The sequence below is a fragment of the Oreochromis niloticus genome, linkage group LG3 (assembly GCF_001858045.2).
Source record: "Oreochromis niloticus isolate F11D_XX linkage group LG3, O_niloticus_UMD_NMBU, whole genome shotgun sequence".
Classification (NCBI taxonomy): domain Eukaryota; kingdom Metazoa; phylum Chordata; class Actinopteri; order Cichliformes; family Cichlidae; genus Oreochromis; species Oreochromis niloticus.
The window spans coordinates 10060079-10082628 of NC_031967.2; the positions used below are offsets into that span (position 1 = coordinate 10060079).

Here is a 22550-nt window from a genome sequence, read left to right on the forward strand (position 1 = left end):
GCAAATCAAAGTGTTTTCTTAAAACAACATGCAAAATCCTTCAAAGGGTTGTGTTGTAAAAGTCAGTGATTCTGAAATAAATAAATAAAGTAAAGCCCTGAATTTTGACAGAAGTGGCCCAGGTGGAGGTATCAAGCATCACAAGCAAATGTCAAATTTAAATATATTCTCTCTATTTGACCTTTGACCCATACTGTGACCTTAAATTTGTCCTTCCCAGTAGCAGAAAACGTGTAATACGTGTAATACTTCAGAGTAAAGTTGCATGATTTTTTAAAAACATATTAAGTGACGTGACTCCCAGAGCGCGCTCCAGTGACATGCAAATCAAACCTTTTTCACTGTTGGTGCCCCACATTGTTAAATGATGAACTAAGTTTGGTTGTGGAGATCCACAGAGAGACATGCAGCCAACTGAAGAAACCAACATGTCATGTTACATGTCATAACATTATCCCAACATGCTGGTCTGGCCTGGCAGGCTGGAGCCCAGATAAATTTACCGTTAACAGACAGTTTGGGTGAACTGAACTTGAACAACGCTGCTTTGTTTTCTGGTGTAGTTTTGTCTCTACGTGGAACTGTTTTTTTTGTGTTTTTTTTAATGTTACAACGTATAGAAGCGTGAAATGTAAAAAATTCAACATCGTGGGAAACAGCCAATCATTCATTTAAATTGTTATATTTGGATTCAGCAAAGTCAATAAGAAATGTCACATCTCATCAGTGTTATTGTTTAATGCAAATAGTTGGTTTTGATAAACAGTTAAAGGTTTTTAAATTTCAACCTTTTTCACATTAGTTATAATGTTTTGCTGCGCGTATGAGCCGATTGGGGAAATGCATCTTGTTTTACAAACACTGTAAAAAATGAGAGTAATTGAGGAAAACTTTAATTTCTAGCTTCAGTAGAATGAAATAAGAGCTGTAGTATGAACTAGCTAATTTCCCAAACCTCCACCTCCACCTATTGGTCACTGTGGCAAACTCCTTCTCCAGACATGTCAGATTTGCCCGGGGCAGCAAAGGGTTCCAAGCTGTGGCAGTTATCTTTCACTCGCATGACTAACTATGAGCTATAGATGCACAGCTGGGAAAACTGGAGTATTTTGTTTGTATTCTAATAAAATCTTAGCAAAATAGCAGAAAAGAGACTGAAATTTTCTACTGGAAATTCCAACCAATAATTATCCAACTATACCTTGAAATCACTTTTTTAAAATTATTTTCCATGTAAATTACTAAATTATTTAACTATTATTACTATTAGTAATAATGATGATGTAAAGTATTGTGATGTAAGTGCTAGCGAAATAGTGAATTTATATTGTGAGAAAGAAATATTTAGAAAAAAAATAAAAATTATATATATATATATATATATGTATACACAAACAACTGAGAGACTAAGTGGTTGGGCTAGTGTACAGGAACATCTGGGCCATCTGGATTAGAAGCCTCTAACTCCTGGTGGGAGACAATGCTGATGGGGGTAAGGTCCTGTGGGACTTAAACCAGACTGACAACCAGACGTATTGGTGTCTGAGAAGGAGAAGCAGACCGCAGTGGTGATAAATGTGGCAATCCCAGCGGACAGCAACATCAGGAAGAAGCGGCACAAGAAGAGACGTACCAGGGGCTGAAGGAACAGCTGGAGCAGATGTGGAAAGTGAAGTCCAAAGTGGTCCAAGTGGTAACATTAGCATTAGATGCTGTAACACCCTAAACTGGAAGAGTGACTTCAGCAGGCAAATGTGCCATAATTTTACTAAACCTCCATTGCTTTGCATGAAAACACAGACAAAGCATAGGAAAATGAACAAGCTCCCGTGTGAAATGTGGATGGTTTGTTTTCACTCTGAGAAAACCTGTTCAGAACACAGTCGATGCATTATAAAAAAAAAGAAATGTTCGGCTATAGGGTCTTATTTGAAAATACAATACTTACATGCGTTTTCTGTCATATATGCAGCTGTTTAACACATGCGCGTTTGAGTGACGGTAACGTCATGTAGAGGTGCTCCACGGTGAACAATGGAGGCTTCACAATCACTTTTATTTTACAGGTTTGTATTATTTTGACTCAGATAACCAGAACTGGAAAAAAAATCTATTTAATGAGTTACCAGATTACTGTAGCTGCCGCACATGTTACTCCCAGCCTGTCTGTGTTGCTCTTATTTATGAGCCTTTCACGTTTTAAGCATTATTCTGTCATAGAAGGAGTAGCCGTAAAGGTCAGAGGTCATCCTCCTGGTTCTGAAAGTGCCGCGTGCTTCCTGACCTGTGCTTTCTGGCGCTCTGTCGTCACAAACAAGGAAACCATGTTCGCGCTAACGCAACGGTGCGTTCAGGTACTGTCAGAAAAGTGACCTACAGCTCATTCAGGAAAGCTATTTGGCACGTGGTAGCGTGGCCGAGCGGTCTAAGGCGCTGGATTAAGGCTCCAGTCTCTTCGGGGGCGTGGGTTCGAATCCCACCGCTGCCAGACATTTTTCAGGTACAAATAAAAAGCTGCAGTCAACACACACAGGATATACTTTAAACACGTGGTCTTTACGCAACGTTTGTGAGCAGAACAACAGCAAAATTAGGTGTGACAGTTGAGTTGATAGTGAAATCTGTATAATTTCAATAATTCAAGGATACTTGACTCCTTTTAAAATGATGTAGAATAGTAATGGAAAAAAACAGGGGTGTCAGCTTTTAATGAATTTAAAGTTTTACTACACCAACACAATGTAAAGGGATTTGCATAATGACTACTTTTATTTTTGTTATTATTATTATTTCACATCATCCCACACTGGCAGCTGCAGCTACTCATCTACATTAACTGGAATCACTGAACAGTGAGTTTTTGCTGTTAGTCTCTTTTACAGGATTTAGTGGAATTATCTGAAAAATAATTAGGCTTGTTATGAGCTATAGATGGTTCAAGGAAGGTGTGCTTCAGTTTTGGTGAGTAAATTTTAGCATCTTTTTGTCAATTGGCAGTAATACACACATGGTATAAATGTGTGTTACTCACTGGTTTCTGAATTCTTGCTGTGAAACATTGAGTTGATTGTTTCCACTGTGGCCATGTTGGTTGCCGAAATCCAGATGTGACAAGTAGGTGCAGGTTTGTGAAACACTCACTGGCTGATGACTTGTGACTGACAAGTTAGCAAATGATTGTGTAGATTTATACAGATCTATTTTGAAAGATAGATTGACTAAAAGCCAAAATAGGCTTCATTTTTTAATTCAGTATAGCTCCAAATGAGTAACTGAGATCATAAATCAAGCATCAACGTGCTTTCAGGGGTCAAGACACAACTATTTTCCTTTAGACCTGAAGTATTTTTGCAACACAGCTGTCGCCATCTGGTGGCCTTCAGATGGAATGCAGGCTCAAGACACTTCCACAGTGGCTGATTTTCCAAGCTACACCTGTGTTTTTTTCTGTTTTCTCTACAGTCTATAGTTTACGCTTTTCTCCAGTGCCACTTTTCATGTAGTAAATGTATGTGAGGATACTGCACATGATGTTTAGGTTCTATATTTATTGTTTGCTTAAAAAAAAATAGTCTTAAGTTTCGTTTAATTTTGAATTTTCGTTCTCAATTCAGTTTAAATTCACTTTCCAGGGTGGGTTTGCTTATTTCAGTTCACCTTTTTATTGTTTGAACATGTTAAGTGTTTGGCTTTTAAAAAAAAAAAAATTATTTATAGATGGTCCAGATTTAGGAAGTTCAGATTAAATATTACACAAACACAACACTTAAAGTCATGTATACATTCAAGTCTAAATAAACATGCAGCAGAGCCTCCTGATGACCATATTAATAAATATTACAACTAAGAATAAAAAAGCTTTTATTGAAGTTAAATTTGTAAACAAACAGTGTAGTTTAAATTCGTTTTCCATTTTATATTTTTATTTAAGTTAACTTTTTTAGGTTTTAGTTTTGTTTTAAACCACTATAATAGTCTTCGTAAGAATAGTAAATCTATTTGGGGGCTAAGGGTGTCAGAAGTCCGAGGTGAGGTGGAACACGTGAACGCAGCATAGCTGGACGCGGCGGAGAGGAGGAAAGAAAAGGGCAACGAAGCAGCCCGGATAATTCAGCCTCGCAGTCTTGGCGCCAATCCGACTTCAGAGGGAAATTAAACAGCTCGGTTTTCACTCACGTTGGAATCAAATTCGCAGCCGGTCGCTGCCTCTTTCAAAGCCGTCGGTCGTCTGTTGTAGCCAGCCAGCTAGCTTTGTTAGCACACTATCCATCATTGTCATATTCATCTGGCCCCCTTCTTTCTGCCTGTAGTCACGATACTAATAACTCAGCAAAGCACCGGGACAATAGAGGTGTGTTTCTCCAGGGGGATCGAGCAGATACGGCAGCAAAATGGGGGTGAGTTGCATGTGTTTTTCCCCAAAAATATATGTATCTGAAGCGAGGTGGCACAAAGAAAGGTTTTTAGCTCGTCAGGGGCTGATTAAGCATAGGAGATGAAAGAAAGAAGGAAGGCAGGAGGGAGGGAAAGCGAGAAAGACCATGGTGGATGGATGTGGCTGAAGGTGCTGGTTTGGCTGTTAGCCGTCTAGCTGCCTCAACATAAATCCAGTAACATAGCATTGTAGCGTTAGCTCGAGCACACACATGGCTTTTTATGGCATTTTCAGCTGGGTTACTGTATTGTCCTTGGCGCTGCGCACACTTAACTTGTCATGTGTGTTGTGACATTGTTAGCCCGCTAGCCTTGTTAGCTATCGAGGAATGCCATTACAGCAAATGGCGAGTGCGTTGCTAACCATTAATGCTAGTCACCTGTGTGTGTGCGCGCGCGTGTGTGTGTGTACATTTTCCCAAACAGGCCAGGATGTGGGGTCTTTTCCCCACCTGGCCTTGGCTAATTCACACGTTGGAAGTTGATAATATGAGTTACCTGTCTGCACCAGCCACCAGCCAGGCCTGCACACACTCTTAAGCTGTAAAGCTGAGTTTATTAACTTTAGCTAGTCTTGACTTTGTCCTTCTCTTTGGCTCCAGATAAACCAATCCACGTGTTCCCCCTTCCCCAGCTCAGTGTGCAGCCTCCCTGTGCTTGGCACAGAGTTAATGCTTGGAGCTAAAGTTGGCATTCCTTTTCATAATTGCTCAGCCCTGGAATGAAGGAATTCAGTTAATGCCTAGTTGTTTCTCCAGTGAAGCACCACGACCAACTCTAATAACTCATGGAGTCTTCCAACCAGGGCAATACACTAAAACTACTTGTGATTGTTTGACTCAACCAGACAAATGAGTATCTAAATGGCATGGAGCCACACAAAAAAAATCACTACATCAGGTTCAGAGGATGGGTATAGGAACCGTTAAAGTGTCTAATCTCTCTGTTGCACAGCATAAACACTATCAGGGTCATTTGTGTGAGTTATGGCTGCACCATCAATGCAGATGCTTTGGACATCAAACCAGGAGCAGGCTTAATGAGAGTCGGTATCAGAGAAATTTCCCACAGGGAGCAGCACAGGCTATAGAAATACTATACTGCTGTAATGGCTTTAGAATGAAAGCATTTCAGAGAGACAATAATCACATTATTAAGAGTAATAAGCTCTGCTTTTTCATTGTTTTCCAGGCCTTGATGTATTTGTCAAGCTTCGATCTTCCCGGATGTGCTCATGCGTAGTGTCTGAGGGTCGATCTGTTCTCTGATTAATTTGCCACGTCGCTTCGTGGTTGTAATTAAAACGTGCACAGCAGCACACGTCATTATTAAACAGAAATTCAAAGACCTGCTAATACTCAGATGAGTGGGAAAGACCGCACTCTACGCTTGATTGATTTTGTGTGTGTGTGTTGGCGAGAAAGTACAGTGGTATCCTCTGGCTACTACCTGCTTCTGTGTTTGTGCGCTCTGCTGCCACCAGGTTTCATCGTGATTTCTTGTGACCTGACAGGCTGTAGCTGCTCTGCCAGAATGCTGTATTACCCTGTCATTTCGTCAGCACAGGTTACACTCTTTGACAAGAGAAGATCGATTCAGCTGTAAAGAAGTGGTGAAAAATGGCTGGCACTGATCACGCGAGGCAGAGAAGGGAATAAATTAATTAATTGGTAAAAAAAGGCAAAGGGTTATAGCACCTCTTTGTCTGTAGTGATCTCAGGATTTTGCATTTTTTTGTGTTTCTGTGTCAGGGTGAAAAATGTCATTCTGATCCATCTGTAATTCACCAAATGTCCCCTGCTTTTTTCTTCTCTATTCATATCCTGTCATCAGAGGAAGTCCAACAGAGCAAAGGAGAAGAAAGCGAGACGTCTGGAGGAGAGGGCAGCTATGGACGCCGTGTGCGCCAAAGTAGACGCAGCCAATAAGGTACCTCAGTTGTTGATATGAGTGAAAAAGAGAAATCTTCTGCTACGGCTTTGCACTGATGTTAAAAATAAACGCGCGGTTTGATTTTTGTCTCTTGCACGCTGTTCCATTGTGAGCTTAAGGCACAAAAAAAAAGCTCGGGGATGCCCTCCTTACCCCGATTACAGCCTTAATTGATATGGGCATGACAGGAAAAGGCAAATACCGCACCATGTGTGCCTTTATGCATAATTAATCTGCATCATTAAATCCCCCACCCGTCTATTCGAATGCACGGCTCCTGCAGCTTGGAGGTTGGCTAGAGTGTTAGCAAACTGGAGGAAAACAGAGCTCGCACAACAGCGAGTACTACTGAGCTGCAGCAGCTTCCTCATTGGGATCATGATGGGCCTGGCTGGGTTGATTACTTTTGTGTCACTTTGTTTCAAAATGAGTTGCCCCCACTGTGGTGGATGTTTTAACAGCAAAGGAATGCAAGAAAATCTCCTAAAGTGACGCCTGGACCATAGTTTCAAATGAATAAATGAGCAATTTAACCTGATCTTGAGGGTCCGTCTTTGGCCATCATACTTAAATCCTCTGAGCCTGAGTGTCTGTGCTTTTGGCCCAGTGTGCCATAATCTGTCCAAGGATGAGAGTAGTCTTGATCTTCACAGTAACAAGGAGAAACTGACCTTTTGTGTCATCGTGAATGACTAATGGACATGTAGCCTGTTCTGCCCTTATTTGGCTTTTCAGGTCATTGAGCGTAAAGGCTGCTTAAAGGACATGACTGAATGGAGAACAGTGCTGATAGTTTAGCGTTTTCTCATTTTGCCCTCTCTTCTCACAGCTCGAAGACCCCCTGGCCGCCTTCCCAGCCTTCAAAAAATACGACAGAAATGGGTACGCACTGCTTTGTACACCCACAGAGGATTTATTCAGTATCCCGTTCCATGAAATTCATTCTTGTTTTGTGTTTTCCGCATGGAGGGGAACAGCCGGTTTTCCCGGAGACACAGACTCATAAACTCACGCGTTGACTTGTCCTCCCATTCCAGGCTGAACCTGCAGATAGAGTGCAAGAGAGTGACCGCGCTTAACCCGCTGTCTGTGGAGTGGGCTTTCGAACTCACAAGAGCCAACATGCAGACGCTGTAAGAAGTCTGTTCTCGCCTCCTCTCAGAGTTCGAAGTAGTTCAGGAACAGAGTGACCTATCTTTTTCAGAGCAGAGTGCAGATAGGCCAGAAATTCTTTTTGTGACATGAGATAAGGGCACATGGCAAGATGTGGATCTGAGGCCATGAATTAAACACAGAGTAGAAAAAGAAGGTACAGATTGAGTCACTGTATTTAATATTGTCTCATATTCAGTTTTAAACGGTATTTGTCCAGTTTAGAAAAATCTGAGAGCAAAGAATTCCAATGATTGTGCCATGCTCGAGTTCGTCTGCTGTATTTCTGTTGCAGGTACGAGCAGAGTGAGTGGGGATGGAAGGAGAGGGAAAAGAGGGAGGAGATGAATGACGAGAGGGCTTGGTACCTGCTGGCCCGCGACGCCGACTCCTCCCCCGTGGCCTTCTCCCACTTCCGGTTCGACATAGAGTGCGGGGAGGAGGTTTTATATTGGTGAGGTACCCAGCCGTGTGTTTGTGGATTTCAGAAAAGATTTCAAACATAATTTCTGTTATTCTAAGTTTTATTTTTTAAATTTGCGCCTCTTTCTTCGCTCTGCAGCTATGAGGTGCAGTTAGAGAGCCGAGTGCGGAGGAAAGGGCTTGGCAAGTTTCTCATCCAGATACTCCAGCTCATCGCTAACAGGTAAAAACAAGAAAAGGAAAAAAGTTGCTACTTCTTTAGGTATTCTTTAAAAGAAGAAAATACTTGTAGCATGTTTGTTACACATGCAAACAGAACTTTAATTTCTAAACAACAAAAAGAAATCTCCAAACAAGATCACATCCACAGTGATAGACTGTAAATAAAAGATGAAAGTGGAGCATATGCAGAAGTGCATTAAACCTGCATTTTTGTTAATGGCCAACAGAGGGCAGCGACTCTGACTGTCAAGGTCAGGATTCCCCTGATAGCCAAGACGTTTGCTGGAGATGGAGTGTGAATTTGATCCCAGCCAGAGACACAAATCTCATCTGAGTTTGCATCAGGAATGGCATTCGCCGTAAAACTCGAGTACAACAAGTGTAGGCGGAGCCATCCCTCATGACAAGGGAGCAGCTGAAAGTAGCTTTTAGGGAGTTATTTGCACTTTATCGGTCAGAAGCTGTTAAATAACTTAAAGTTTAGAGAGAACGCCTTTTTCAGATTGTGAATTTTGTATTTAGCAGTGAAATGAACAAAAATCTGCCGTGGATCCAAATTTTGGTGACTGTTAAGTTAGTTACAGGTGGCCTACACTGAATACAAACACAACTGGATGATGTCACACTGTATTCACAGCACATTTATCATAACAAACAAATGCTAAAACATGGGCTACATCCATCTTTTATATACAGTCTATGGGCACGCCTTCAGGTCACGTTACACTAAAGACAAGTGTTTCTTTTTTTTTTTGTCCTCTGTCCAGTACACAGATGAAGAAGGTGATGTTGACAGTTTTTAAACAGAACAAGGGGGCGTACCAGTTCTTCAGAGAAGCTTTACAGTGAGTATGCCGGCTCTTTAATGCGTAGGAAATGTGGAGGGCTTAACTGTAATGAGACAAACGTTCAGCCTTTAAACAATGTAGTCTGGAGTTTAATATAAGGTTATAATACAATATATGGACTATATATTATATTATATTATATTATTATGGACTATGATATAAGGTTAGTTGTCTGTGAAGCTTCTTATTCATCCAGGTCATCGTAGTCTGTAATGACCCCAAGAGGGTCATGGACCTCCTATTGATCCTCTATCTACTCATACGAGCCAAGGTGTGAAAACAGGTTTCACAATGGGTTCACCCGAAACCTTGGCTGATTGTGACCCGCACCCTGACCCTCTTGGGGACACTCCCATAGGGTTTATAATCTGGGACTCCAATTGCTCTGAAGAAGCTTCTCGAAAGAGGTGAAACGTCTTCAAGAAACCTAAAGAAGTCCAGATGTTTTTCTTTCCAAACTCCTTAGAATATAACGTGGTTCACAGCTCAGTATGTATGGCTCCACAGGTGTTGTGGGTTAGTCTCTTTCTCGTGAAGTTGCTGTCTTAGATCAGAAATGAGTGGGCAAAGCTGGCAGTTCACAAAAATTTATTTCTGGACATAATCCAGGAATTTTAACTCTGAAAATTTAATACAAATTAGATGAAATCATAAAGAAATGTGGAACTTCTCTGGCTTTTATTCAGTGTCGTAACTCTGGAACAGAAGCAAAGCTTGCAACCGGATTTCCCTTTTAGTTCCACACTGAACTGGTGACTTTCATTTTTAGTGGTCCTTATCTCATGATACCACAATCAGTTTTGTTATGATCACTGCGCTGCAAACACGAGGACGGTTGAGGGTTATTATTGGGATAATGGAGACATCACGGCGCTGCCTTATTGAATTATCTTTTGCTTTCTCTTTCGTGTGAGACTGGCGGGTCTTACAGTTATGGCGTCTTAATGTGATCACAATCATTAGTGCATTAACTCTCCAGGAAGTTCCCACTTATAAAGGTCACATACAGGCAGGAAACACTCGCACCTTGTTCGTCTGAAACCAGACCTCCTTCGGTCTCCCATTAACGAAGCTCGCCGTCTCCCCTCACCTCCAGGTTTGAGATCGATGAGACCTCACCGAGCATGTCCGGTTGCTGTGGCGATGACTGTTCTTATGAGATCCTGAGCAGGCGGACCAAGCACGGCGAGGCCTCGGCGGGACACACCCACGGGGGCGGACACTGCGGGGGCTGCTGCCACTGATCGGCTTCGGTTACGCCACGCGATTGGTTAAAAGCCAGCAAGTTTAACCGGCTGCGTGTGAAAGCTTCAGCTGCCCGCTAGTCCACGAGTGGTTTTGAATTATGGAGGCCGGCAGGTGGGAAAACCCACCTGCGCATTAAAAGCCGGCATCTCGATGCAGCGTGCAGTGTGAGCTTTCGCACACAGCCTTTTCTTTGTTTTTGTTTTGTTTGTTTGATTTGTTTTCCAGCCCCTCGGCTCATTGTCCAAGTCATCTCTTCCCATTCTGTTATGGCTGTTATTACCAGAACTAGTTTCCAGTCAAGAAAAAGCTGACGGTCTCCATCACGGAGACCGATCCCATCCCATGCAGCTCTCATCATCTCTCTGTGTTGCTATACTGTATTGGATCTGCTTCGTAAACTGTGGTTCGAGACCTAAAATAGACTCTTGGCCTCGAGCTGTATTAGAGAAACTCCCCACCTCTGCTCTCTCAAGTGTAAAACGGGGTTAGTTGAGTCTTGAAATCACAACTAAAACCATCCAAAATAAGCAGATAAAAATAACTCAGAGTTGGTCAGTTTCTGCAGTCCAGCTCGGGGTTCCTCTGGGGACTTTGCACTGAGACGACTTGCTTGTTTCACTGCACCGGGGTCCTCGGATCGGGCTTCATGTGAGAGCCCGAGTTTAGGTCCTGGTTAAACCAGCACGAGAAGCGCCGTTGCACTGTAATATTATCTGTTCTGACTCTAGTTTTAAGTTATTCTGTAACAGAGGCACTGCAGCTAGCAGCAGCTGGCACGTGATACTACTGTTACATGATTACAATACACCATCGGCATCACCCGCCTCCTCGATTCAGGTAAATGTATCGATGTCTCCCTCGCTTTTAATGCTTACAGCTTATCAGATGAGATTTCCAAGATTGCCTTTTTCTTTCGAGTCTCTCAGTAAAATACATTTAAAAAAAAATGTTTTCTCAACATCATCAGTTGCTGTAAATCTGCATCCGACTAAGTAAATATTCCCAGTGTGTCCCCAGCTGTGTCATAGCGCCTCATCAGAGATGCATGCTGTAACTGAATGCTTTTTCAGCTTCACTGAAGATATGTTTAGTTGTGAAAATTCATCATTTGACCTTTTGGCCTCCTTTTTTTATTTAGTTTTGTTTTTTTTTTTTTCCTATGATGCAGATGAGTTTTTCCTGCTTCTTGATCTGCACCCACAGCTGCCACACAGTTCTCATTTTTACTGAGCTTTCGGATTTTTGCAGTACACCCGTTTCCCTCTTTGCTTTTAGTTTCTGACGACAAATCTGACGCTACTAGGCCTGTTTAGAAACAACTAAGTCCATCCTCCATTGCACTTCTTGCATATCTTGTGGATTTAAGGTGGAATAGCATCAACAGAGGTCACCGTTTGATCATATAGCTGCTTGAAAACGACACGTGAATGGATGCAGATGAGGGTAACGGCAGCGCAGTTGAGGGAGCTTTTTTTTTTTTTTTTTTTTTTGCTTTTTAAATTGTTTTAGTTCTTCCACAGTCTTAACTTGTTTTCCTGAGCCCCTCCTGTAAAATTTGGTATTTTTGGGGGTGGGGGCGGGTGGAGTAAATCTACAGTAGTCTTAAATTAGGATTACGGACTAATGGCTTCTAAAATTTAGGTCCACTGTGAGAAACTGCATCTAAAATTCTCATGTTGGTCTAGAGTAATCTTAATGCCACTTTAACCACAATGAATCCCCGCCTGTTCACAAACCCTTTGATGTGTCTTTGGATTAAATTGCTGTGTTTTTGTTTTTGTTTTTTGTTTTTTTTTAATTGATTTAGAATTGAGATTGACTGCATTGACTGGGGTTCTGTTATGCACATTTCCAGCTCCATGTATCTATTTTTTTTTTCCCTGGCTTTGCATGATTTAGTTAAAAATAATCCTTATTTATCCTATCCTGGTGCAGTTTATTTTATCCACTGTCTGAAATGAGCTGTTACAGCTCCTGTCCCTTTAAGACAGCTGTCCTCTCATTGGCTGCCCCTGACAAACTGATGGTTTCAATTGTCATCTATATTAAGGCTCGCCTTGACATCACACAAAGCCAGGAGTAGATAAGCATGTCTGAAACTGTGCTTCTGTGTGAGTTTTTGGTTCACAGGGAGGACTTGTACATATGCTGAATCCACCACTGTAACAGCACACCAATGACAGACAATAATGGAAATAATAATGAAAAGCCTGCTACAAGTATGTGAAGTTAGAGGCTGTTATGTGAAGTAGACAGACATTTGGTATAAATACTTGGTACTAAAATAATCTGGTACCAAAAGGGTTTGAGGAGAAAAATCTTTTGGGATCCTGGGATGAAAGCTTTGGTTGTTTCCTGCTAAAAGTACATTCAGCACCTGGAGACATGGTAGTTTTTCTTGCTTGGTTGAACTCTGAGGAACAGAAACAACTAAACATGCTTCAGTTTGCGGGGACTAGACTATCTGATTGAATAGTACAGTAAATTGTTTTTGTACTTCATATGTTACAATTTCAAACAAAGAAAAAAAGAGGATGTTGTACATAGGGGTAGGAGATCGATGGACTGACAGTCTCTCTCTCAGGTTAATCAAACATAATCAAACCTCATCTGTTGTACTTAACAGCCACGCTGTCAGTCAGTCAGCCGCTGGCTGGATTGGATTGACCCACGGCTCAGAGTCTTGTTGCCATCCTGTTTAAAGAAACAACCGGAAAGTAGTCCTGGTATTCAGGAGGAGGTTTTTGTTTCGTTTTATTCTATTCTTTGAAAATGTGAAGTTGCATGAAAGTAAATATAACAAAGTTTGAACAGAGACTGGATCTGCACTCGGTGGTCATATTCAATCCAGGCATGTGGGCAGAGTTAAAACAAATAATCATAAAAAATTTAAAAAGGCTCACGGGGAATAAAAAAATCTTATGTGAAAATGTAATTTTTGGAAATGAGCCTGAATTTAATTTACTTTGAAGTCAGTGAGGACTTAATTTTTATTTTTTTTTTAATGGTTCCAGATACAAAAAATTCCAGATACTGCTCTTGGTCTTTTCTCAACTTGTATATAAATATATATAAATATATAAGCTGTTGTGGATCCATCTTCATTTCTTGGCCTTTTACAGGAGAAACACTTTTTTAAACATGATGTTAATAAAAGACAAAAAAAGAAAAACCTCGATGTTTGAGAGTGAGTGTTCCAGTCCTGTCCGTAAATGACAATGAAAGGGAAAACTAAGTCATTCTGCCTTGTCAGTGTTTTATGTTACAAATAATGTTACGAATAAAGGAAAGTTGTTTGACTTTTCAAGAAATGCCTCCTTTTTTTTTTTTTTTTTAAACATAAGTGAATTTCCATCAGGAAAAGATGATATGTATCGAAAGGTTTAATCTATTTTTTTTATTATTCTTTTTATAGGTAATTATTCATTATTATGTGCCAGGAAACCGGTTTTTCAGATTTTCATTATGCTGTTGTTACACATGTAGCTGCATCAAAATGTGTTAGGGTTGCTGATTTGCCTGTATAGACCAGTCACTGATGCTTAACATATAGGTGTGGTGTATATTGCCAACATATAGAATGCACTGTGTAATGATTTAAAACAATATGTCACATTTGACCTCTGCCCTCGCCTCCAAAGTCAGGATAAACTAAAGGTCAAAAAAATAATTATGTTATTTAGTTTATTCCTATTACTGTTTTTACTGACAACATACAGGTACATAGGGAATTTTATATATTGGGATTCAAAATATTTAAATTATAATTTGCATTCAAATACGATGTCACATTTGACCTCTGACCTCGCTGTTCTATCTTTCTTTCAAGTTGACTCTAAAATGCAACCTTTAAAGAAAAAAACCTCTAACGAAAGTACTGTCAAGAGAATGAGCTGCCTATGTGAACCTCCTTTTTAAGATTTTAAAAATTATTTGTTTTATCAAAATGAGTGATAATTCAATAAGTACTTTTTTTCTTTCGTTTTTACGCTGCACAGATTTCTGTGCCGCTTCTGGAACTGTCTGTGTGGCTGTAAATGTTCCGAGGGGGATTCCTTTTCGCGTTGCACAGAAACCGGACGCTGTTGGTACATTAGCTGCAGAAAAAATGTCATAGTTGAGCCGAATGAATGGATGCTGTGAGGTGCCTTTGCGCACATCTGTCCAAAATGACATGAAGCTCTGAGCTTCCATCGCTCAGCTCCGCCGATTGTCGCCTCCGGTAAGTAAAAAAAAGAAAAAAAGAAAAAAGTGGGAATGTTTGTGCTTGTCTGGTTAATACAGCTTAGCTTCCACTGGTTTATCATTGAGTTCAATTTAAATTCATGTTATTCGACCTCGTCAGGAGTTAGGCCACACTGACCCGTGCACAGCTTCAACTTTTCCTCAGTTAGCTTCTCAGAAACGTCCCGCTGCATGGGAATGCTTTCCCTCTTAGCTTGTTAGCAAGCTAAATGTTGCTTGTGTCAAATTGGGTACATTTGAACTCAGTTTAGCTCCTCGGTTACAGCCTGCACAACTTCATCAGAACATAAACAACTGGATTAATAAGAAAAGCATGAACAGGTTGCACTTTCTGTCAACTTTCAGCTAGTCAGGGCACCATGGCAACGAGGATGAAGCTAAAGCTGAAGACTGTATTTTTGCTCTACTTCATGGTCTCGCTCCTGGGCCTCATCTATGCACTGATGCAGCTCGGTAAGTGAATCCTACCTATGAGCAGAATTAATAATGGTATAAAATTTCAGCATGAGCAGACGTAAAGGAGTCAAAAATGTGCAAACCTGAATGGCAGAGCTTCACTTTGATTTGATTTGTTTGTGCAGGCCAGCGCTGTGACTGCACAGAACACGACTTCCCTAAAGACCGCACCATATCTCGGCTGCGTGGGGAGCTACACCGTCTTCAGGAGGAGATGAGGAAGTTGGAGGTAACAAAGCAACCTCTGAAGCAGCCAGCCAAACCGTCCCTGCCCACCATCTTTGTTATCACGCCGACATATGCAAGGTAGTCTTCCAAGCGGCCGTTGCTTGGTGTCCACCCTCCGCTGTGCATTCCTGCGCTGAGCTCACCCTCTCTCCGATTTCCATCTGTTTTCAGGCTGGTGCAGAAGGCCGAGCTGACTCGTATGTCCCAGACTTTTCTCCATGTCCCTCGGCTCCACTGGATCTTGGTGGAGGACTCGCCACACAAGACGCCTCTGGTGACCGACCTGCTGATGAAGAGCGGCCTGACCTACACTCACCTACACATGCCCACCGCCAAGGACCGCAAACTACAGGAGGTTCGTTCAATTTTTTTTATTTTTTGTCTTATCCATGCATGTTCTTGCAGTTTTTTTGTTCCTTATTTAAAAACACTGAGTCATTCTCCTCCTCAGGGTGACCCCAGCTGGCTCAAGCCCCGTGGAGTGGAGCAGAGAAACGAAGGGCTACGGTGGCTTAGAGAGGACAGGAGGGCTCAGCCAGGAGGGGATAACCAGCAGGGAGTGGTGTACTTTGCTGATGATGATAACACATACAGCCTGCAGTTGTTTGAGGAGGTGGGATATTTAAGTGTGTGACTATGCTTATGTCTTTCACTATTAGGCTTATTACTGATGCCTGTGAACAAATGTCCTCTTTTCCTCAGATGAGGAGCACACAGCGGGTGTCAGTTTGGCCGGTGGGCCTGGTCGGAGGCATGAAGTATGAGAGGCCTGTGGTTGAAGGAGGAAAGGTAAGATCACTGACATTTTCCTATGCTGCTGTTTTAAAGATGCAAAAATCCCCTGCATCTAACTGCACCTGGTGGGTGGGACCCCAAAAATTAAAAACTCGAGAGCGTCTGAAGGTATTCAGGGGATGATGGCTGTCACGATGGCCACGTCTGTCTCTTTTTATGTTGTTGAATTGGCAAATGATGGGCCGACAGTGGCCAGTGGTAACATTTGAACATATTACCCAACCCTACATTATAATTCTTTAAAGAAATTCAGGAGTAGCATGTTTACACAGCTTACAAACGCAAAATCAGCATTACACAGCAGAGCTAAGCTTTTCAGCTTTTTCATTTGATCTAGAATACTGAGATCATATTTTCAATGCTTTGTTTAAGGTCGTTCGCTTCCATACCGGCTGGCGTCCGAGTCGGCCCTTTCCGATCGACATGGCGGGCTTCGCCGTTTCCCTTAAATTGGTCCTGGCCAATCCGGAGGCATGCTTTGATGGAGAGGCACCAATGGGCTTGCTGGAAAGCAGCTTTCTTCAGGGACTGGTTACCATGGATGAACTGGAGCCCAAAGCAGACAACTGCACTAAAGTACGTGCGTGTTAAGAGATAAGAATGAAGACTTGTCTATAATTATTTTAGAACAGATGATTCGGTGTGAAATGCTTCAGTCTTTTCTCTTTATGATTTATGGAAATTGCAGAAAAAGAGACCTTTCAGAAAGAAGTGGAACGTGCATTGGCATTTGCAGTAGTTGCATTACGATTCTAGTAACAGTTTATATATAAGGTCCCGTGTAGTAATAGTGTGTTCGTGTGCTTTGCAGGTGCTGGTGTGGCACACACGGACAGAGAAACCGAAGATGAAGAGAGAGGAGGCGCTGCAGGCTCAGGGACTGGGTTCAGACCCTGCTGTGGAGGTCTGAGGGAAACACATGCACATCAACACACACACACACACACACACACACAGTGTGCGATTATATTCTGCTGTTAATGCTGCATATGTAACTGCATTGTAAATACTGTAAACACTAAAGTACAGAAGAGAACCTGGTTATGAGAGACTGTTACACCCGGTTGTAAACATAGATGTGTATCGAGCGTGCGTTTTGTCATAACTGTGCTGATTGTATGCTAGTGTGTGTCTTTTTTTGTTTTGTTTTTGAGTTTGATGTCCTTGTTTAGCAGTACAGTGGGTGTCAATGTTAAACTACTACCTGATGGGGGCGCCAGTGTATTACTTTGTAAAGCCATGCTGTTCTCCTGCTGGAACATTGCGGCTTAAAACTGGAGGGAGGGTGCGTCTCATAGCAGGGTCGTCTTGTGTCACTTCTGTTTACTTGTAGCTCAGTTAGACGCCTGTGATGTTTCCCGCTCCTGGCAGCAGTTAGATGTTTTTATCAGGGGCTGGATGTATAAATCATGTGACAGGCGAAAACTGTGTATATATCTTTTCCAAAACATGGAGTGGTATTTTAAAAAGGAAGATTTGGTTTTTCATTTCATTTTTTTAAATAGTGAGTTGAGTCAATATGATGATGATGAAGAAAGAAGGGGGGAAAATACAGACAACCAAGCTTGTCATTTTTTTGTGAGTGTCCCATTCACAAACTAAATTTTATCATTATTGTTTGATGATCGTAAATGTTTGTGGCTTCATGTTATTGTGGGTAAAACCTTTGCCTAGCATGCCAAAGATCTCCAGGTTGGGACTAGGAGGTGACACAAATGCAGCGTCGGGGGAGCACAAGCCAGTGTACTCCTATTAGCAGTCCCAAGGGTTAAGTCAGGAAGAGATTCTTCTGCAAGGATGACCCCATGGGAAGTAAGGGAGCAGCTCAAAGGACCCTTATATACATTTCAGTAGTGTGGGTGTGAGAATGAAGTGCGAAAGGTTACTTTGAAGGTGTTGGACTGTTTATCACCCCAGTTTTGCTCACACAGCAGATTGGGGCTGTTGATGATTTCAGAACTGAGATCATCAAACACATTTTCCTTTTTTTTTCAATTCTGGGTCTGAATTTTATGTTTAGTGATATTGAGCTGCTTATTTGAGCTCATGTCTAAGCGTTTTGTGCAAACTGTTATTTTTATATACAAATGATTAATGAATGATTAATGATTAAATGATTAACAAGGGAAGTGTCTACTAGACTGACAGATACAGGACATTTGTGGTAGATACCGATATTTAGGGGGTTTAAAAAAAACAAAAACCTGATACTGATATCGGCCGATATTCCTCATACATGTAAATACATATTTCTAGAGTATGTTTTCCAGGAATTGGCCGTCTTAGCTACTTTGCTGTGACAAGATTTCTAAATCACCTAGGTCTTTTTCAGCTTTATGTTTTGTATAAAAAAACATGAAATGATACGGATATATCTGTGATATCGGCCGATAATATTAGCAAACAGTATATTGGACAGTTTTGATTGGACAGGGGTTTATATGGTCCCAGGTCTGGCTCTGGTCCCTCAATCACATGGATATAACGTGTACCCTGGTTTAGCAGTGCAGCCTTCAGTGTCGTTCCTGTTTTCAGGCCAAGAATCAGTTACAACTGAGCACTTAGTTCATGCATGGCTTCTGATTTTTGTGTTTGTAAGTCAGTATTCAGGCATTTAGATCCTTTTTTTTTTTCCTTTTACCCCTAAAAACAAGTCATCAGCATCAAAACAATGTTAATAATCTTTACTCAAACTGTGTAATAACAATGACTAGGATTAAGCATTGTAGAGCCAAGGCAGTGAATACTTAGTCTTTTTTAACAATAAAAATATCCATGACTGAAACAGTGCTCTCTAAACATGCTGAGCAGTGAACAAACCCCACGGACGACTTGCTGTTGCGTCTTTATTAAGCCCTCAACAACCCGTGTTGCAGACAAAGTGGTGCAACTTAGCAACACGGGCACGACAAACAAATGTGCAACGGTTCCACACCCAATGCACAAGTTCTGGGTTGTAACTGGTGTCATCACACCACAGCTAGTTTAACCCAGTGTTTTATGAGCAGCTTTAGTGATGCTTTTTAAAAAGTGGAAACCATTTAAGGCAGTGATTAAACAAACAACTCTGCTGAAGCGCATATAAACGACTTATGCAATAAACAAACATGTTACATTTCGACACTGCTGCGATCAGAAAAACACTTGAATTTGCCTCCAGCGGGCAGGAAATCCCTGGTACTTAAACATAGCAATATATGAAAACTCGAGCTGTGCTTCGTCATCTTCCACACTCCCTGCAGTTCAACAGACGCTGTAAAAACAGCTAGTGCCTGCTTACGTGTAATTAGTGCCTGTAAGTAACTTCTCTACTGGTGTATAATGTATTTATTACTGTTCTTTACATTGTACAGTGTGATCATGTCTGTCCCTGGCCTTGGAAATAAAAGTAATGAAAAACACTTCTGTTTGTCTCCAGTTCTTTTGAACTTAAGTGAAGCTTTTTTGTCTTTAAAATTAGTTTTTATTTATCAGCAGTTATATTGAGAATCGTGGAGGTAGTCTGCGGTGAGACAGGCTCTTGAGGCGTTTAACCTTTGCTCCCTGCAGCGAGTTTTCAGGGCCAACACCTTTTGGACTATGAGCCCAAGGTGTTTAAAAGCTGCTGACTTGACACACCACATTCATTGTGCACATCTGTTCTCCTTCTGAGCGTGTCACTTTCAGTAGTCAGGCTGTGATATATGACTTGGTCCCTCTCCTCTGACTTCCTCTGCACCTAGCACCGTCTATAACGCCGTCTTCCAGCCGGATGTTCTGCACATTCACCACATCCTCACCTCACTGTCCAGATACCAAGCCGCAACTTGTCTGTGCCTGACAGCGACCATGGCAACCTGCTCAGTCATGGGTGATTACTCTCTCGTGGGCGGGGATTCTCTAACCTCAGAACAGCTGAAGTTGTGTGATTGACAGCTGGTACGCCCTCTCTGAGGGGAAGCGGCCCACTTGGTGACTATATTTGGAGCGTGTGGAGGTGTGCTCACGGAGGGACTCCAAGATGAAGATGCAGTGGGAGATGAGTAAGAGGAGCTGAAGTCAGAGCTACATGCACGCCACTGTTGGTCCACGATGAGTCACAAGTGCAGCTGCACGCACATGCAGTAGACGATATTAGTGGTGATACTTATTACCTGTAAAAGTATGAGCTTCACTGTCATGAATAACGCGTCATTAAACTCCTTTGAATCTGTGTGTGTTCCTGATGTTGTGTCATCACAGCTGCAGAGGAACCCTCTGCATGCATTTACATGAAGGTGCACAAAGGGCTATTAAACGTGACACACACACAGAGGTAAACCGCTCCCACTCCCAGTCCCACCCAGACAAAGTGTTCACTGTGCAAACACCACCATACTCGCTGATTTTAATCCGTATACACACATTCCTACTCCAGGGTTTACCTGCATTAGAAGTTAACAGTTCAGGGTGCTACACTGACTCACGTGTGGTTTTTAAACGGCTGCAAATCGAGGATGCAACCAGATTTGCAGAGAGATTAATGGGTTAGTTGTGTTTGGATGAATGTATCTGTGTTTTGAGATGATAACATGTTTCACAGGAACGCCTTCAATTTGAATCACGACCAAGAGTGGAAAAACTATAGTTGTTCTCTACATATCAGTCAGTCTAGTTTAGGCCATGCAACGTATCTACACTAACTTAATACAGTTCAGAATGGTACATAAATGTTATATTACTGATGTTAACAACACATTTTCTGAAGGTACTGGAAGTACTAAGCTGGTACGTTATTACCACTGTTATCATCTGAGAAAATTCTTTGTCTGTGTATCATTTGTGAAACACTAATTGCTTCACATTTGGGATATAATCTGCACATAAGAAACTAGTATTCATATATGTGCACGGAGACAAAGATGTCGACACAACTGTATTGTTTCATCAGGTGTTTGTCTTTTACTTTGTTGCTTTTTGTGGTAAACAGTGTTTATCACAAACCGACATTGAGGTCTCAGATATGAGTTGCAGCTGGGGAAGTAACCTTTCCTGTGGAAAGTCGGAAGAGAAATATGGTCCAGTGTTTAATTGTCGTAATACTCTGATGATAATGTTGTCTGTCCTTCTTGTTTAACGCAAATGACATGCGCGTGATTCTTAACTGTCATCCCAAATTGAGATTCTGAGATTCATTTATGAACAAAAAAGGGGAGAAAAGAGCAATCATGTATGTTTTGCCATCATGTGTCTGATTTTTGTGTTTTCTTTACATGGATAAAACTATCTAACCATTTTCTTCTGCTTATCCATTTTGGGGTCAAAGCTGGGCTGTAGCCTAGATGTCCTAGGGTGAGACGCAGGGTACACCTTGGACCGGTCCCAGCCTGTCACAGGACCAACACAACACAGGAGAAGACAACCGTTCACACCTATGGCTAATTTAGAATGACCAGTTGACCCACTAACTGTCTTTTGACTATGAGAATAAGTCAGTACCTGGAGAGAAACCATGCTGACACGAGGAGAAAAGGCAAACTCCACACAGACAGGCTGCAGGTGGATTTGGACCCACTGATAAGAAATAGTTACCATCTTTCAAGGACTCCTGGGGCACCAGAAACTTCTACTGATCCACCTGAGGATTCGCCTAAGAACCTGTTTCAGACACTGTCCAGCCAGAGGCCAGCCATCAGACTTCTGATTTTAGGAGGCATTTCCCATCCAAATCCACGAAGCCTCCAGCATATCTGGAAGACTATGTTTTCTTACAGAGCTAGGAATGTGGGAACGTAGGAAGGAATGTGCAGTCTGATATCAACGGATGGCACAGTTTTATGTTCAGACCATCTAAAAGGTCTCTGACACTGACTTTGGTCTTCCTGTGGATCATTTGACTCGTTCTGACGCATAGATTTGAAGTGCGATTGTGTCAATGGCGAGTGTTTGCAGACGAGTCGACGTCTTTCGTACAAGCTGCAGATGGCAGTCTGCTAGAAATCCGAGCACAGTGAGGTCTTTGGTGCGACACCCTCTTTGTGTTCATCGTGTAACTAAAAAACAGGGATGCTCTACTGAATCCAGCTCATGCCACATTTGTATGCTTTGAAAACCTTTGGTGGGATTGTCTGCACTGAAACGACACCTCCTTAAGTATTGCCAGTGTCCTGCATGACTGTGTTTTCTCTTGTTAATGCACTTTAATTTGTGAAGCTCTTCCTTTCATCGAAACTTTCATTAGAACGTGACCAATTATTTGCCTTGTGGAGAGAAGACGAGGCCACACATATCGTTGATCTTTGGGCGTGCTTGTCCAAATTTGACCAGAGAAGAGCGCCACATACCCTCCACGACACTAAGTTACATGTCCACAAGGGAGATTCAGGGCTACAGCAACAACTGTTGTGCCATCTGTGGAGAGAACAAAAAGCTACGTACACTTTAAGGGAGTAAAACAATACTGCTGTTGTAGAAATACCAGTGATAAATCAGTGCATCCACCGGTGCTCAGTGGAAACAACAGCTAACGTTAAATTGGCAAACGTCACCTTCAAAAAGTCAACAAACCCAAGACAGCAAGTTACTGATGTGTAGCACAGATGAGCTCTT

At 41.8% G+C, this 22550-nt stretch overlaps 2 protein-coding genes and 1 non-coding gene across 4 annotated transcripts; all 3 read left to right on the forward strand.

Annotated features, from left to right (window-relative positions):
• Positions 1-2406: 2406 nt before the first annotated feature.
• trnal-aag (transfer RNA leucine (anticodon AAG)) lies at positions 2407-2488 on the forward strand. The gene has a single exon. It is a non-coding gene; the product is annotated as a tRNA-Leu (tRNA).
• A 1525-nt stretch (positions 2489-4013) lies between these two features.
• On the forward strand, positions 4014-13566 carry naa40 (N-alpha-acetyltransferase 40, NatD catalytic subunit). 2 transcript variants are annotated; one of them, XM_003452402.5, is made up of 8 exons: positions 4014-4397; positions 6268-6363; positions 7196-7248; positions 7404-7499; positions 7814-7972; positions 8081-8164; positions 8931-9008; positions 10108-13566. In XM_003452402.5, the coding sequence occupies exons 1-8, from the start codon at positions 4392-4394 to the stop codon at positions 10253-10255; spliced, it is 720 nt and encodes a 239-aa protein (XP_003452450.1). In that variant the 5' UTR covers positions 4014-4391; the 3' UTR covers positions 10256-13566. The 2 variants fall into 2 exon arrangements, with proteins under 2 accessions (XP_003452450.1, XP_019203635.1); XM_019348090.2 differs by lacking the exon at positions 7404-7499.
• Positions 13567-14239: 673 nt separating this feature from the next.
• b3gat3 (beta-1,3-glucuronyltransferase 3 (glucuronosyltransferase I)) lies at positions 14240-19384 on the forward strand. The gene is made up of 8 exons (XM_003452422.5): positions 14240-14481; positions 14850-14957; positions 15086-15266; positions 15360-15543; positions 15640-15801; positions 15891-15977; positions 16356-16559; positions 16795-19384. The coding sequence occupies exons 2-8, from the start codon at positions 14864-14866 to the stop codon at positions 16891-16893; spliced, it is 1011 nt and encodes a 336-aa protein (XP_003452470.2). The 5' UTR covers positions 14240-14481; positions 14850-14863; the 3' UTR covers positions 16894-19384.
• Positions 19385-22550: the final 3166 nt, after the last annotated feature.

Excerpts from the sequence above, each read along its gene's own strand:
- naa40 (XM_003452402.5), top strand. Across the intron at positions 6,364-7,195 it reads AAGTAGACGCAGCCAATAAG|CTCGAAGACCCCCTGGCCGC; the intron begins GTACCTCAGTTG and ends CTCTTCTCACAG. Across the intron at positions 8,165-8,930 it reads CTCCAGCTCATCGCTAACAG|TACACAGATGAAGAAGGTGA; the intron begins GTAAAAACAAGA and ends TCCTCTGTCCAG.
- b3gat3 (XM_003452422.5), top strand. The coding sequence starts at position 14,864 with ATGGCAACGAGGATGAAGCTAAAGCTGAAGACTGTATTTTTGCTCTAC. Across the intron at positions 14,958-15,085 it reads CTATGCACTGATGCAGCTCG|GCCAGCGCTGTGACTGCACA; the intron begins GTAAGTGAATCC and ends TTGTTTGTGCAG. Across the intron at positions 15,544-15,639 it reads AGGACCGCAAACTACAGGAG|GGTGACCCCAGCTGGCTCAA; the intron begins GTTCGTTCAATT and ends TCTCCTCCTCAG.